At 40.1% G+C, this 14088-nt stretch overlaps 2 protein-coding genes across 2 annotated transcripts in view; both read left to right on the plus strand.

Moving 5' to 3' along the window:
- The window catches only part of COL24A1 (collagen type XXIV alpha 1 chain), a 119152-nt gene extending 113333 nt beyond the window's left edge, over positions 1-5819 (plus strand). Inside the window, exons 54-60 of the mRNA XM_059477700.1 lie at positions 514-549; positions 645-671; positions 840-905; positions 1650-1818; positions 2483-2592; positions 3694-3909; positions 4404-5819. Of these exons, the coding sequence (XP_059333683.1) occupies positions 514-549; positions 645-671; positions 840-905; positions 1650-1818; positions 2483-2592; positions 3694-3909; positions 4404-4550 (771 nt within the window). The 3' untranslated portion in view covers positions 4551-5819. The remainder of the gene's footprint in view (positions 1-513; positions 550-644; positions 672-839; positions 906-1649; positions 1819-2482; positions 2593-3693; positions 3910-4403) is intronic.
- An 868-nt stretch (positions 5820-6687) lies between these two features.
- The window catches only part of ZNHIT6 (zinc finger HIT-type containing 6), a 30339-nt gene continuing 22938 nt past the window's right edge, over positions 6688-14088 (plus strand). The window contains exons 1-5 of the mRNA XM_059478213.1: positions 6688-6778; positions 7945-8010; positions 8096-8202; positions 8286-8371; positions 9561-9664. Coding sequence (XP_059334196.1) covers positions 6708-6778; positions 7945-8010; positions 8096-8202; positions 8286-8371; positions 9561-9664 — 434 coding nt within the window. The 5' untranslated portion in view covers positions 6688-6707. The remainder of the gene's footprint in view (positions 6779-7944; positions 8011-8095; positions 8203-8285; positions 8372-9560; positions 9665-14088) is intronic.

Consider the following 14088-nt stretch of genomic DNA (forward strand, 5'->3'; position numbering starts at 1 on the left):
AACTGATAAAAGCCTGGCACATACTCATGGATTAAAATGGATCAGTTAGTTTTTTGCAGTTACTTATAACATTATTTACAATATTCTTGTGATTATTTACCCCTTCTAGTACTTATCTTCTCAGCATACATATAACATGGGCACAATGTATAGCACATTATCTATTAATACTTTATATGACCTTTAATGTTCCCTTCATATCAGAAGTAATTGGAGAAACAAGGAACCAGACAACACAGGAATTCCAACATGAATATTCATATAGTAAATGGTGCAAGGTACTTTAACAATAGTAACTAATAATCCACAACTTTATCACAGCTGATATCACACCTTCTTCCTAATACACACTGGGACATGTTTGTAATTTAATAAATACATAAATGTAAAACCAGAGACTTTAATGTATGACTATTGCATTCTATATCCATTTCTTCTAATGTATAACTATTGCTTTCTATATCCAGTTTTTCTTATCCAGTAACTATTGCTTTCTATATCCATTTCTTCTAGGGCCCTCAGGGATGGCAGGGCCAGCCTGGGCCACCTGTAAGTGCATAAAAAACTCTGCCTGTATTTTTCAATTTTGATTGTACTATATAAAGATGTGAAGCACCTAATATGTGTTTTTTCCCATTTTCCAGGGACCACCTGGACCACCAGGACCAAGGGTAAATTCTGTAACAAGCCTAACCTACCCTAACCAGTGCTTTATTGAAAGGGAAAATAACAGGATCCTCTTCAAATGTACTCCTTGTTCCACTGTTCAAAGAATTTACCACCTGCACTTTTGTATGTTCTTGTTCATCTTTTTATATTCTGAAATACCTGTTTTTTAGAAACAAGTGGATCTCAATGCTGCTGTTCAAGCTTTGTTTGAGTCAAATGCTGCCTTGCAGATGGAGGTATATATTTAAATGTATTTACATTATCATACAGGGAATGCAATTATAATTTTTTTTTGAGGACATAACAGGGTTTCTTTTCAAAGACTTGGTTTAAATTAATAATGGATAGCAAGCTACAGAATGTAATGAAACGTGCTAGGATTTACAGGATAGAGTTGAAATTAAGAGAAGCAGCAAGACTTCCACCTTTTGTGATAATTGGTAGTAGTGAAAATTTACTGACTATCACACATAGTGGACTTTATCTGTTCAGACACAGATAACAATAGTAGCATTTAGGGTTTGATTAAAAAAAATCAACATAAAGGTGTCTGGCTGCATTGGTTGCATGAAAATCCCTTATGTGGGTGAAGTCAAATACATTTGCATTTTTTTTTTAGGTTAAGCTTAAGAGTAAATTTCACTATTTCAAATTTGAAACCTCTAAGTTTACTTTAAAAATGCACCAAATTTTTCCTTTTCTTTCCTTGTATCCATATTTTTATGTCATTAGATCATAATGACAAATTTGCATGACCTAAACCTGCCTTAACGTCACCATTCTGACAGTTTTAATAAAATGTCCTAATTTGTCTATTGGGATATGTTACCCTTAGGTTGTTTTACATGGCTGATTGCATTAATGCAAACACTTGGATTCTGGCTGGCTATTCAATGGCCATTTGACATTTGACTCTTAGTGCATATACTGTTGTTGTGACACTTCTTTGTGGTAACGCATTTGCTAATGGCCCTTGGCAGAAATACCAGAATACTGAAGTAACTTTGCTAGATCAGAGTACAGAGATATTCAAAACGCTCCACTACCTTAGCAATTTACTGCACAGCATCAAGAACCCTCTTGGCACACGGGATAACCCAGCACGCATCTGCAGGGATCTGCTCCACTGTGAACCCAAAGTGGCTGATGGTAAGTGCCCACTTTCACTCAGGTACCTTTCAAAGGTGCTGCTTCCAAGTGTTGCTTTCTGCATTCAATCTCTGAACTGATCGATTTAATGCTTTTTTTCTTTTTTATTGTGTCCTCTTGCGGTGTGCCTGTTACAAATAGATTTATTTCAGCTTTAAGATAAAATTTCTGAATTTTAAAGGTAGAAGTATGTAGCTATCTAATATATAAATATGAGACAGATAATAGCTATTAGCAAACTGATGTATCTAGAAAATTGAAATTGAGTGCAATTTTGTGATTTGAAGTTTTCCAAATATGTATAGCTAATCTTGCAAGATTCTAGATTCTTAATGAAAAAATTGCATACCATACATTATCACTGTCAGATACACTGCCAGTCATTGTATCTCACAAGTTCCTGAATCAATATTTCAAATTAAAAACCCCTCCTATTTAAAGCTGTCAGTGTAATTGTAGTCAGAAGTGGTTTATTATGGTAGTTTTTCTCAGTATCTGTTATTAGCATAATTTTAATAGTGAAAACATTTTCATGTTCCTTTCATTTCCTTGTGAAGGTATAGTGATAATATATGTAATCTTTGCCAGGAAGTATTAATATTTTAGCAAATTAGTAGTAATTATATTTTGGTTTTATTTTCTGTCTGGAATTATATCCTAATAGGAAAATACTGGATTGACCCAAATATTGGATGTCCTTCTGATGCCATTGAAGTTTTCTGCAACTTCACTGCGGGTGGTCAGACATGTTTAACACCACTGTCTGTGACAAAGGTATGCATTGTTCTACAGACACTGTGCCTGTGCTGGAACTCTAAACAAATGCATGCTTACTTATTTAACTCATTAAAAAGATTAGATTTCAGGGGGGGATTTATTGTGCATCTTTGTGGAAGGACTTTATTTATTCTGCTACAGAAGTTACAGATTTTCTGGAGACTATATATGTTAGTAATTCTCACTGTGTGAGAATCTATCCATGCTGATAGAATTATTTTGTTTTGCTTTATACTTTCTTTTACAAGGCATAAAAATAAGCCCGGAATACTTCTAAGCTACATTGGTATCTCATCACTTAGGACACCTAAGTGTCGAGATGCTGAGGTTGTTACAATAAAAAGAATGAAAGTTATTACTGCTTTCCAACACTTAGGAACTTTTAAATGCCATTAGGGAGGGACCAGTTTTCTGTACAGCATTAGTTCATGCACCTCTTTACATGTAGTTCTTGTATCTTGGGAATAGAAAATGTATGTTTGTGAAGTTCCGTATATACAGTGTAGTCATTGAAGAGCTTTAGAAATACTGTGAAGTTCATGTACACATTCCTACATTTGGAAGATCACTGAATATGGAATAGTCTTGGAGAAATTCTTCTTGTATAATGAGTTACTATATTTTCTGTCTAAAATCAAAGTATACTTATGAACTTTTGCATTTGTAATGGACTATCAGTATTGCCAGAACCTGTAGTCTAAGAAGACTAAACAGCAGAGTGATGTGGCTTCAGTTAAAACACTGCTGCTGATATCTTTGTTTGAATCACAAAAACATTTGCTTCAGTTTCCTTATTTAAAAATACTGTTTTCTGACCAACTGTGTTTCAGCAGTGTTGTAAGCATCAGCAAATGTTTATATTTAAGCTTTGAAAATATCCTATGAAAGCTTCTGTTTATAGTAATGCCTGTAATAGGGCCTAACATCTCCCTGAGGAATGCAGATGGTGCTCTTTGGCATTGGCCCCAGTGTATATAAACATGTGTACATGCTCCTGTGCCTGAACACCACCCTGCCATGTCCATGGCACTTTGTGCTGCTGAGCCACTCAGCACAGCCCAGCTGTAAGCCTAACAATGCTTTTCTCTCGGAATTCAGCTGGAGTTTGGTGTTGGAAAAGTGCAGATGAACTTCCTTCATTTACTGAGCTCAGAAGCAACCCACAGCATCACAGTCCATTGTCTGAACACACCCATGTGGGGACTGACTGCAGCAGGGGGCCAGAAGACATCAGTTACCTTTAAAGGATGGAATGGTCAAATATTCAAAGCAAATACTCTCCTGGAACCTAAAGTGCTTCTGGATGAATGCATGGTAAATACCTTTCAGCATCACATTATCAAAGGGAGGCAGAGGTACTGTTTAGACATTACTAACCTTCTGCAAATAAATAATTATTTAGATTCACATCCATTAAAACTTGCTTCTTTACATAGCTCTGCATATGCCAGCCTTTAGATACTGAATTCATCATCTCTTCAAGGGTAAAAGCAATTGCAGTGATACAGGGTGTCTATACTTGCTGTTTGCATTGTGTCTCATGTATCTTGAGTGTGTACAAAGACACTGCAGAGACATCAGCAAAGAAATAGGGAGGTTCTCCAGGAAAATTTAGAAATGGTTACCCTCAAAATAAAAATTCAGGCTTCAAAAATGGCATTTGTTAAATTACACAGTTCCTTTAGAAACTGCTGAGAGAGTAAATGTTCTGTGCACTACTTCTCTTTCACTCTGTAAGCACAATTTTCATTTGTGTTTTGAAGCTCACCTTTTATATGACTCTGATATGCTTCTCCTGTGTGTTCCAGATTGAAGATGGCAGCTGGCATAAGACTCAGTTCTTTTTTCACACTCAGGACACGAATCAGCTTCCAGTTGTTCAAGTTAATGCACTTCCTCACCGCAAACCAGGCCAGCAGCACTTCATAGAAAGTGGCTCCGTATGCTTCCTGTAAGATTTCTGTCCTAGGTTTCTTGTTGCATCAGCATGGAGTTGCTGCACAGATTGAATACAAAAGTAATGATCCATTGCAGGCAAAATTACTAGGAAACTGAAGAATAATTTCAAATGTTGTTGGTTCAAGAACCTCAGGAAGAAAAAGACTTCCTCCTAAGGAGAAATTACATTGGAAAAGTAAAAGAAAGAAAATACTAAAGCAATTTTCTTTAAAGTATTTAAAAATAAATTTATTGGTGCTTTCTTGCATAATTTTCTGGAATGGAGTATCTGAACATGGAGTTTTTCAGGACATCAAGTGTTCTTAGCAAGCTTTTTAACAGCACTGCACAAAAACCATCCTGAGGAAAGCTGGAGACGTGTGATACTGAGGAGCAATACCTGCTAGTGCTCCTAAATGTGCAATAGCTTTTGTATGAAAAGTGAATCATGCCACAGTACAATGTCTTCTTTTCTTAACCATTGCTTTATTCCAGTCCTTGGTGGACACACACATCTGAACAGATGGCACACTACCTCTTTGTGTTTCCTGTCCACGTTGCCTTGGTGCTCTTCATAACACAGGGTGCTTGTGGCCTTAGCAGAGATTGAGTCCCATTTTATCTTTCAGACTGTATGTGCTGGTTACATCAGGATATGTTTCTGTTGTGAAGGTACTTATTGTAAACCGTTGGTCACATACTTCACATAACTGAAAACATTATTTATGTGGATTTCTTGTTTAAAATATTTTTGTGTACTATTTTGGAAATGGTGTATAAGACAGCATATTGTATATGATGCATATAGTCAGAACAGTTTCTGTTACAGCCATTGTGAAAATTGTTGTAAAAAGAACTACCTAAAGTGGTTTTGACTTTTAAATTCTGTATTCAGTTAACATTGCTAATGCCAAAGCCATCTTAAGATGATATATTCTGTATATATTTTGTAACTTCTGAAAAGATCTACTACAGTGTGTCTTCTGAATGGCTACTGTTAAATTATAATCAGCATTTCATCCTCTTAGAAATTCCTTTTTTTTTTTGGAAAATTTATTAGATCATTTTGGGCTTTTAAAATTAAGCCTAAAATGTTCCGTGAAGTTGTTTGGGTTTTTTTTTTTCTTTGTAAAAAAGAACAGTTTTACCATTAGAAAAAGCACTCTTTATATTGATATGCCTCTATCTATTATCAATTCAAAGTGTGCTCAGCAGTACACGGCAAGGTGATACCAGACTGTATTTGAGGAGCCTGGGAGTGTTCAAACAACTTGTCTTCATCTGCAGTAAACCACACCACCAAAGTATAATAAAATAAGCTTCCAAACTATTTCTTTGTCTTTTACTATTCTGTTTCATATTGTATAGTCATTCTTAGAAATGATGAAAATCCTCTAGAAGGGCACTTTCCTTAGGTGGCAGTGTTTCCCTTCCCAAGGGGAAATGCATATGATGTGTGCCACAGAATACTGACAGAGGGACAATGTTCACTTTTATAAAGTAACGTACGTGCACATCCCATCTTACACTTTGTATCAAAGCATCATTTTTGACCACTTTGACAAAAATCTGATAAAACAAAGCACGATTACAGAAGGATAAGAAAATGTCTCACTTTTTGTATTTTCAAGATCAATACACTGACATCCTGATTTGACATTTGCTCTGAGTTTGGCTTTGGAGGTGATGTTTTGGCAAATGTTGGGGGTATTTTCCAAGATTATAATTTTTAAGAAAACGTCTGCTTCATTGATATTTTATTCATCTCATTGCCCTATTTTTGGAAGTTCTTAATTTCAGAAAATATCTCTTTTAAAAGCAAGGAGTTTAAAGTCTTACAACGCTGCTCGGATGTGCATTTCCGCAGCTGAGGCAGAAATGCACATCCCACGCAGACGGCAGGACACGGACAGGTGAGGAGTGAGCCCGGTGTCACCTGGCTGGTCACCGTGCTGGTGTGCGGCGCACAGCGCGGCTCGGGAAGCTCCTCTGGGCTCTGGGAAGCCTCCCTGGCTGGAACATCGGTCCTGGAGCCCCGAGGGTCCCCGAGCCCCGCAGGCCCCGGCGCGGCGGGTCCGGCTCCGGGCCCGCCCCGTGCGGCTGCGCTGGGGCTCGCGGCCGCCAGGCGGCGCTGCAGAGGCCGCGCCTGCCCCGTGAGGCCCCGCGGCGCGGCCATGGCGGAGCAGGACCGGCACCGGGTCGTGCCCGGACGGGCGGCGGGCGGCGGGAAGATGTCCCTGCACAGGTACGGCACGGCGGCGGCAGCGGCCGCACGGGCTTCGGGAGCGCCTTCCGCGGGGCTCGGCGGGTGTGCCCTGTAGCCCCGCGCGGGTGAGGCCCGAGCGAGCTGCGCGCTGCCGCCGCCCGGGGCAGAGCCTCGCCGGAGCGGTGTGGGCAGCGGGTACCGCTGGGATCCCGCAGAGCGGGAAAGGGGAATTCCTGTTCAGAATAACTCCCCGTTTCTGGTTTGCAGTGTTTGAAACCCTTTTTCCCGGTTCTTAGAATGGCTTTGGGCTGCTAATTCACAGAGCTCGTCAGGCGGTGGTATTGCTGGGCATGTCCTTCAGGCCCTCGCTAGCAGCAAACAGCGAGCACGTGGTGGGGAGAGGAAGAGAAGTGGGTTAGGGCTGGCATTTATCCCCTAGGAGTTGAAAATGGTGCGTTTGTATATTCTCGAAAACTTCACTGTCATTTCTCTTTTCTGCTTGTCAGATTTAAAATAAGAGTGATGATACAGAGACCTTTTTCTTAAGAGTGGGAGAAGCAGCTGTTTTGCTAGCCTAGTTAAAAACATATGGTCATATTTGTAGAGGAATAACATTTTTCACTGATTATTAGTTAAATTGATAAATCTCACATATTGTGCCTGAAAGGTTCCCTGACTTTGGAATTTGCCCTGCTGACGGCCAGAAGTTGTTTGGCTGACCGTGTTGTCATGCTTTTTTTTTTCCAGTGAAAAAATGGGATGAATTGTTCAGGGTTTAGTGTGAATCAATGAGACTTATTTTCCGTGTGCCTAAAGCTGGGAGTATTACAAGCCAGCCTGGTATAGTGCACACTATAGGTGATGCAGAAGGAGAAAAAGCACAGGCCACAAAGCATAAAGGCTGATAAAGGCTTGCTATGTTTCCAGCTCTTCAGTTACCATGTGGGTTTTTTTCTTTCAATTATCTACAGTGTTGTAATGCGTGTGTTTGGGGATACTCCCCATGGCTTGTGTTGTTTTGTCTGCCACCTTTCCTAATCCAGGATATTTGTATTTTCTTTCTCTCCTTTCAAGGTGCACTTAAAATAGCTGTTCATGAAAATGCTGATGGATGGCCTAGTGCCTGGCTTTTGAGCAGGCACTTCCATAGCCCAGTAAGGTGCAAAAATGCTCCCTTATTGAGAAGTGCTTTTTACTTCTTTCAGGTGTGAAACCTGTAGCAAAGAAGAAGCCAAGTACAGATGTCCACGATGCATGAAATATTCGTGCAGGTATCTGTTATCTCAACTAAATAGTTTTGATTATTTCCGCATTCATGTGCTGAACATGTTAATTCCTTTTTTTTTGTCATTTCAGCCTGTTGTGTGTAAAGAAACATAAGCTTGCACTGAGCTGTAACGGAATCAGGAATAAAACAGCGTTTGTCTCTGTAAATGAATTTACTGACTTGAACCTTCTGAGTGGTAAGAACATATTGTGTGTGTTCTAAAACTCCCTGGTTTTACTAGGCTGGCACTACATTTTTTTTGTTCCATTTAACCTTCAGATTATCGTTTCCTGGAAGATGTGGGAAGGACAGCTGATGCTGCTGCTCGACATTGTATCATGCATAGTCCAGCAACAAAAAGACTTGTGAGTTTTTGATTCTCCTTTTGCTCTGTTGGAATTAGGGTTGGCTGCCTTTGAATTCCCACTGAGGTAGTCCCAGTCCAGATTCCAGAGCTGGTACCTCTCTTATGAAGGTATGAATGACCCTGAATTTTAGAGCCAGAAATCAAAAGAAGTCTCTAGGTTTATGCAGCAATGGTATTGATGCCTACATCCAGTTGCTTGGAAGAAAAGATCACTGACATTTTTTAAAATTTATGTGTGACCACTGTTGCTGTTAGATGATAGATGTGTGTTAAGAAAGTCTGAATTTTTGCTTCCTTACATCTCCACAACTTTTGAATTTTTAAGTACACACTTTCCAGGTAAACAATGGATTTAATAATTGCCTAAAAATTGTTATGTGGTTCCCTATATATACCAAATGAAGACAGCTAGAGCTCTTCAAAGACTGAGTCTAAGCAAGAGTGACATAAAAGATAGCCTTCTAAGGGAGAAGAGGTTTTTGCTGAAGCACTTTCAGCAACTAAAAACAATGAACAAAAAAACAAAACCCAAAAAAGCCCAACCAACTCTACTCCAAAATATTTTGACTCATTAAATCACAAAAAGGCATCAAGGCCCTTTTGTTTTCTAGTCTTTTGAAGATACCTTGAAATATAGCCCTACACTCAGGACTCACATTGATGGCAGAATAAATTCAGAAGAGTCCAGCTTCCTCTCTGGCTGGAGTCATATTCTCTTTGTGTGTGTATTGAGCACTGTGATGTCCTGGAAATGTGTGCTGAAGGTGGGGAAATGCTGCACGGGTGTGGTACTGGGCACGTTAATGGGACGATGCCATTAGTGGTGCCTTCAAATCAGAATTTGGCAGTGGCTGGGATGGTGCTTGTGTGTCCATTGTGCCAGCAGGTTTGTAACCCAGAAAGCATCCTTGAGGTGGTATTACACCCACTGTGGCTTTCATGGTATGCTGAAGAACTTCTGCTATGAGGAGGACATGTTCTTTTTTAATAGTAAAGAAACTTACAGAAATGTTTCAGAGAGTTTCTAGGCAGAGTTAATTTTTTTCATTTGGGATTTTTTTAAAAAATTTAGAGTATTTCATTAAATATGGCCTTTTCTATAATATTCTCATAATTCCTGTCAGCTTTTTATCATTTAATTTTCAAGGGTTTATATATTCAAATTGTTTTATGGTTTTTTTTTCCAGTTATACTTCTTGAGGAACAAAGCTCGAGGGTGTAATATTGAGCTAAAAACACTGCCTGTTGGATTCACAAAAAGAAGAGAAAATTCTACCACCTTCAATTCCATGTGAGTCTTCAGCTGGTTACAGTCAGCAGTATGTAATGAGCATATAATGATGAGAATTTGACTTCACACCAATATGCTTGCTTTGAAATCTGTTAGCTGCACCTTGTTTTGCAAAAGCTGTTGAATATTTCATGCTTTGTTTTCATTTTTTTAGGTTCTTTGAGCTTGCTTTAACAGCTTACATGATTCATGCTTTATTTTGAAAATGCTAACACCTGGGTAACGGAACAAAGAATCTGTGCTGTTGTGATTTTTTCTTTTAATTAACACTTGGGCTTTTTGCTGGAAAAAGAAAATGCTTCTTTGGAGGTTTTGTGATAGAGGATTGATTGATGTAGAAAGCTTGCACAAATCCCTTTCTGTGAAAAGGCTGACTTAAATCTGAAGAGGTGCTTCAGTAGCCAAGTTGCATTCTGTGATGGGAGCTGCTGTGCTGGGGAAGGGAAATGTTTGATACAGCACAGCTTAGAAAGACAAGTGCAGACAGATACAAATTCAGGAAGAAGGCTAAGGAAAATTTAAATATTTCTTCCTTAATCCATGCTGTGGTTTTTCTCTAATATACAGAGATTGTATTTTAAAGTGTTTTCGCAGTGAAAATACTTTGAATATTTTCATGGTGAAAATGAAAGAAATTACAAAGTATTTCATTGTGACAGGAATCAGGTCTGCAGTTCAGCTCAGTAGTATACTGGGGTCAAATAAAAATGCCTTCTCAGCATCTCACAGCAGTGACAGCCTTGATGGCTCATATGCCCATGATGGCTCCTTTACTTGTTTTGTTCCTGGTCTCAGTTTTGGTGGCCATTTATGTTTTCAGGATGTGTTTCCCCTCTGTTCTGGGAGCTGTGCACTCCACGGTGCTGGTCTCTGGGTGGCCACCAGAGGTCTGTCTCTGACAGTAATAACCCACCTGGAAACTGCTCAACACACCCACCTGGGGTCATTGAGGCTGCTCTAGGGAAAAACACAGGCAGGTTTGGTTTTGTAGATTTTAGCAAAATGTTAGGCATCAAATAGATGTAGAAGTGTAACCTTTTAAAGTTACAAGTTTTACCAGTTCTGTTAGAGAAAACCCAGACTGTGGGTGTCACAGGACTTCATGACACTCATAACATTTTGTTGAATATCACATTGAAATGAGGTCAAGCTGTGCAAATAGTCATATATTCATTATATGAGCTTAGCACCTGACAGTGCTCAGGGTCTGGTGTGTCCCTCTCCTCCCCTTCTCGTGCTGTTTGTCAGTGAAGATTTGTAGACAGATTGCTCCAGAGGGTGGAGGCTGGAAGCTGCTCAGCATGTGTGCGTGGAAAACTGAGAACAGCTTCTCCCATGTCCTCCTGACACTCTCCCTGCGAGCCAAGCTCTTGGGCAGTACAAGGCAGGAGTGAGAGCAGTCCAGAGCTAGGAAGTACAAGATGTATTCTTGTGTCATCCCCTGCCTGTGCCAGCACTGGAGGACACATCTGTGTTGTTTTGAAGTGTTAGCCAGACTCTTCACTTCCTGGATTCCATGAGTTTGTTTGCTAAATCCCATGTTGTGGAAGCATACGTGCCAATGCTGGGCAACACATGGGTTAGACTGATGTGTTGAATATCTAGGTAATGGAGGGTCATTAGAAAGTAGTGTCTGAGTCCAGAGTGGGAACTCATGGTGCATCTGACTTCTCATTCATAAATTATTTTCAAAGTGCTGCTTCATGCTACATTTCCTGTGGTGCTCTTATTTTCAATGCAGCTGAGAGTTGCCCACTGGATACATTCTTCCGTGGAGCTGATGGGGTGAATTGCTGGGATAGGGGGCCTCAGGGAGAAGGGTGAAAGGTGAGGCCAGGCTGAAACCAAGGACAGGAGCACCAACTGGGAAGCTCCAGGCAGCAGGTCAAACAGGAAGAGGGGAATGAGCTTGCAAGGCCATGGCTCCTGTTCCCTGGCAGGAGGTGATGTAGTGAGACACTGAAATGGGGCAGTGCAGTTCCCTGAGCTCTGCAGCTTGTGCTGCCCTACTCCAGCCCTTCCTGCTGCTTGCACTGTCATAGGCATCTCCAGCCAGCTTCCTCCACACTCCACAGCATAGATCTCCCAGACCAAATCCTTTTTGCCTCTCCTCCCCACCAAGAGGGGCCAGAGGTCTACAGACCTCTCTTGTAGCAGGCATGCCTGCAGCCTGGGAGCATTTGGTCAGAGGGGTATATGTGGGAGGCGAAGGAGGAGGAAGGTCTTACATTAACTCACCTCTTCAATGTAATTGTGAGAAAAAAATACAGCGTGGAGATTTGGGACTAACATAATTTAAAAGATCATTATTGTTACACTTTGAGGTACACCTGGAAGTTCTAAAATGTCAGCTCTAATCCTTAGCTAGGTAGAGATAATTACAATTATTATTTGAAGTGTTGATTTTGAGAATATAGCAAGGAGTTTTCTGAGCTTAATATAATATAATTTTTGACTTAATATAACACTGCTGGAGCTGTTAGACTTGAATTTAGTTGTTACTCAGTACACAGGTTTGCTTGCCTTCTTGGACCCATGAAGAAGAAAATTAAGTTGCTAAAGGAAGTCAGTATTATCCAAACCTATACGAGCTGAATGCCCAGTACTTCAGTTAAACTTCAGTTCATTCTGACAGAGTATTGGGTGTTGTCAGATGGAAGGATAACTGGTCTGTCATCAAACTTCATGTCCTTTTAATCACTTTAATGAATTCAAAATGAAAGAGACGGGAAATACTGCAGTATTTGCTCTTTGACGTAAGATATCCTGTATACTAATATTTTAAGAATACTAGTTGCTAAACTGAAACAGAATCATCAGTGAATCATTGTCTTTGACAGGCTGCCAGTGAAATACTTCTGTAGAGCCAGAACTGCTGTTGATATCTTAAGATGTAATGAATTTGGAATTTTTGTCAATATTTTAGTTTGCATATATATAAACACACATTTCAAAACACCTTCTAAACATGTTTAAAACAGTTCTACTGCATTCTAGACAAAACTGAGAGGAAATGCTCAGAGGAAGCCTAGATAAGAAAATTAAGCTTTATGAGATATATTAATATATTTTTAAAGAAATGCACAGGTATTAGACACTTCTAGAAATCTGCCAAGGCACTTAACAAGTATGTTCAAGTCCAGAATCCTTTTTAGATCAGTCCTTTAATTCCCAGCAGCTGTACTGTCTACACAGTTTTTTGAGCATCTTCTTAGGTACTGCTGTAACTGTAAAGGTGGTGCAAATGTTTGCAGTTGTTCTGAGAGCCAGCTGGAGGAGACAGCCCCCTTGTATATACTGCTGCTGTCTTTGTAACATCAGAAGTAAAAATGTTTCCATTGTTGCTGTGAAAATTTTTTAAATCATCTATATGTAGTTCTGGGGGAACTACAGTTGATGACAAAGGAAGTTTTAGGAGAAATGAAAGATAGATTGTCACTTTTTGTAAAACTGTAGTTGTGAAACAGCCTGTGCAGTTCTGAATGTATTTTGCACCTACATCTCATGCAGGGAGAGAGGTGCTTGGCTCCCCTTTTCCCTCTGATCCATTTCCATGCTTCTGAAGTAGCCAAACTACAAGATGAACCAAGCAGGGCAGGGATGGGCTATGATGCTGCTTGTACTGACATCACTGATGTGCCTGTGCTTCACCCAGATCTTTGGTAATTCTAAAGTCAGTGCCTTGGTGTCCAGAAAACCAGGGCACTGTTGGAGGGGCACTCCATGGCAGCAGAGTGGCATGGAATGCTTCATGGAGTGAGCTGTTACTCAAATGCAGATTCCTTACTCAATTGGGCATTTTCATTTAGAAAATGAGCATACTACATGTCTGTTGTATTTGAAGGAAGTGCTGCCCCAGTGAGCCATAATGGAAAATGAAGTCAGTGAGATCTGAAGCCAGGATATCTAACTTTGATCAGAACTTGTTGTGAAGCAGCCTTGATAGCATCTACAGCTGACATCAAGTTCTCTGGGCACACATCAGTGATGGTGAGGGAGGCTTCACGTCAATAACAGGCACCCAGCAGATTGTTTTTCAAGACTTCATTATATAGTGAAGAGAATGAGGCTATTCCTGTTCCAAGCTTCTTTTTTTCTTCCTGCTTCTATCCTGTTCTTAAACTGTCTTACCTCTTTCTGCTTGCCATTTACTTCCAGGTTCTTCCAAAGAGTGCTTTGAAGAGAGGCTAAGACATTAATTGCCAGTTTGCTGAGAAAAAAAATCAACATTTCTGTTTTATCAAAGTGGAATTTTTTTATGAGAAATGAGCTTTTTAAACTTCAGCTTCCCTGATTCACAGCACTTTCTGTGCCCTATTCCATAGGCAGGATTATGCCTGGAAGGGGGAGGGAGGGCGGAAGTCTGAGAAGAGCCCTCTAAGCTGATTTTCCAGCTGCAGTGATGAGCTGAGTCTGCCTCAGTG

Source organism: Ammospiza nelsoni, chromosome 9 (genome assembly GCF_027579445.1).
Source record: "Ammospiza nelsoni isolate bAmmNel1 chromosome 9, bAmmNel1.pri, whole genome shotgun sequence".
In the NCBI taxonomy this organism is placed as follows: Eukaryota; Metazoa; Chordata; class Aves; order Passeriformes; family Passerellidae; genus Ammospiza; species Ammospiza nelsoni.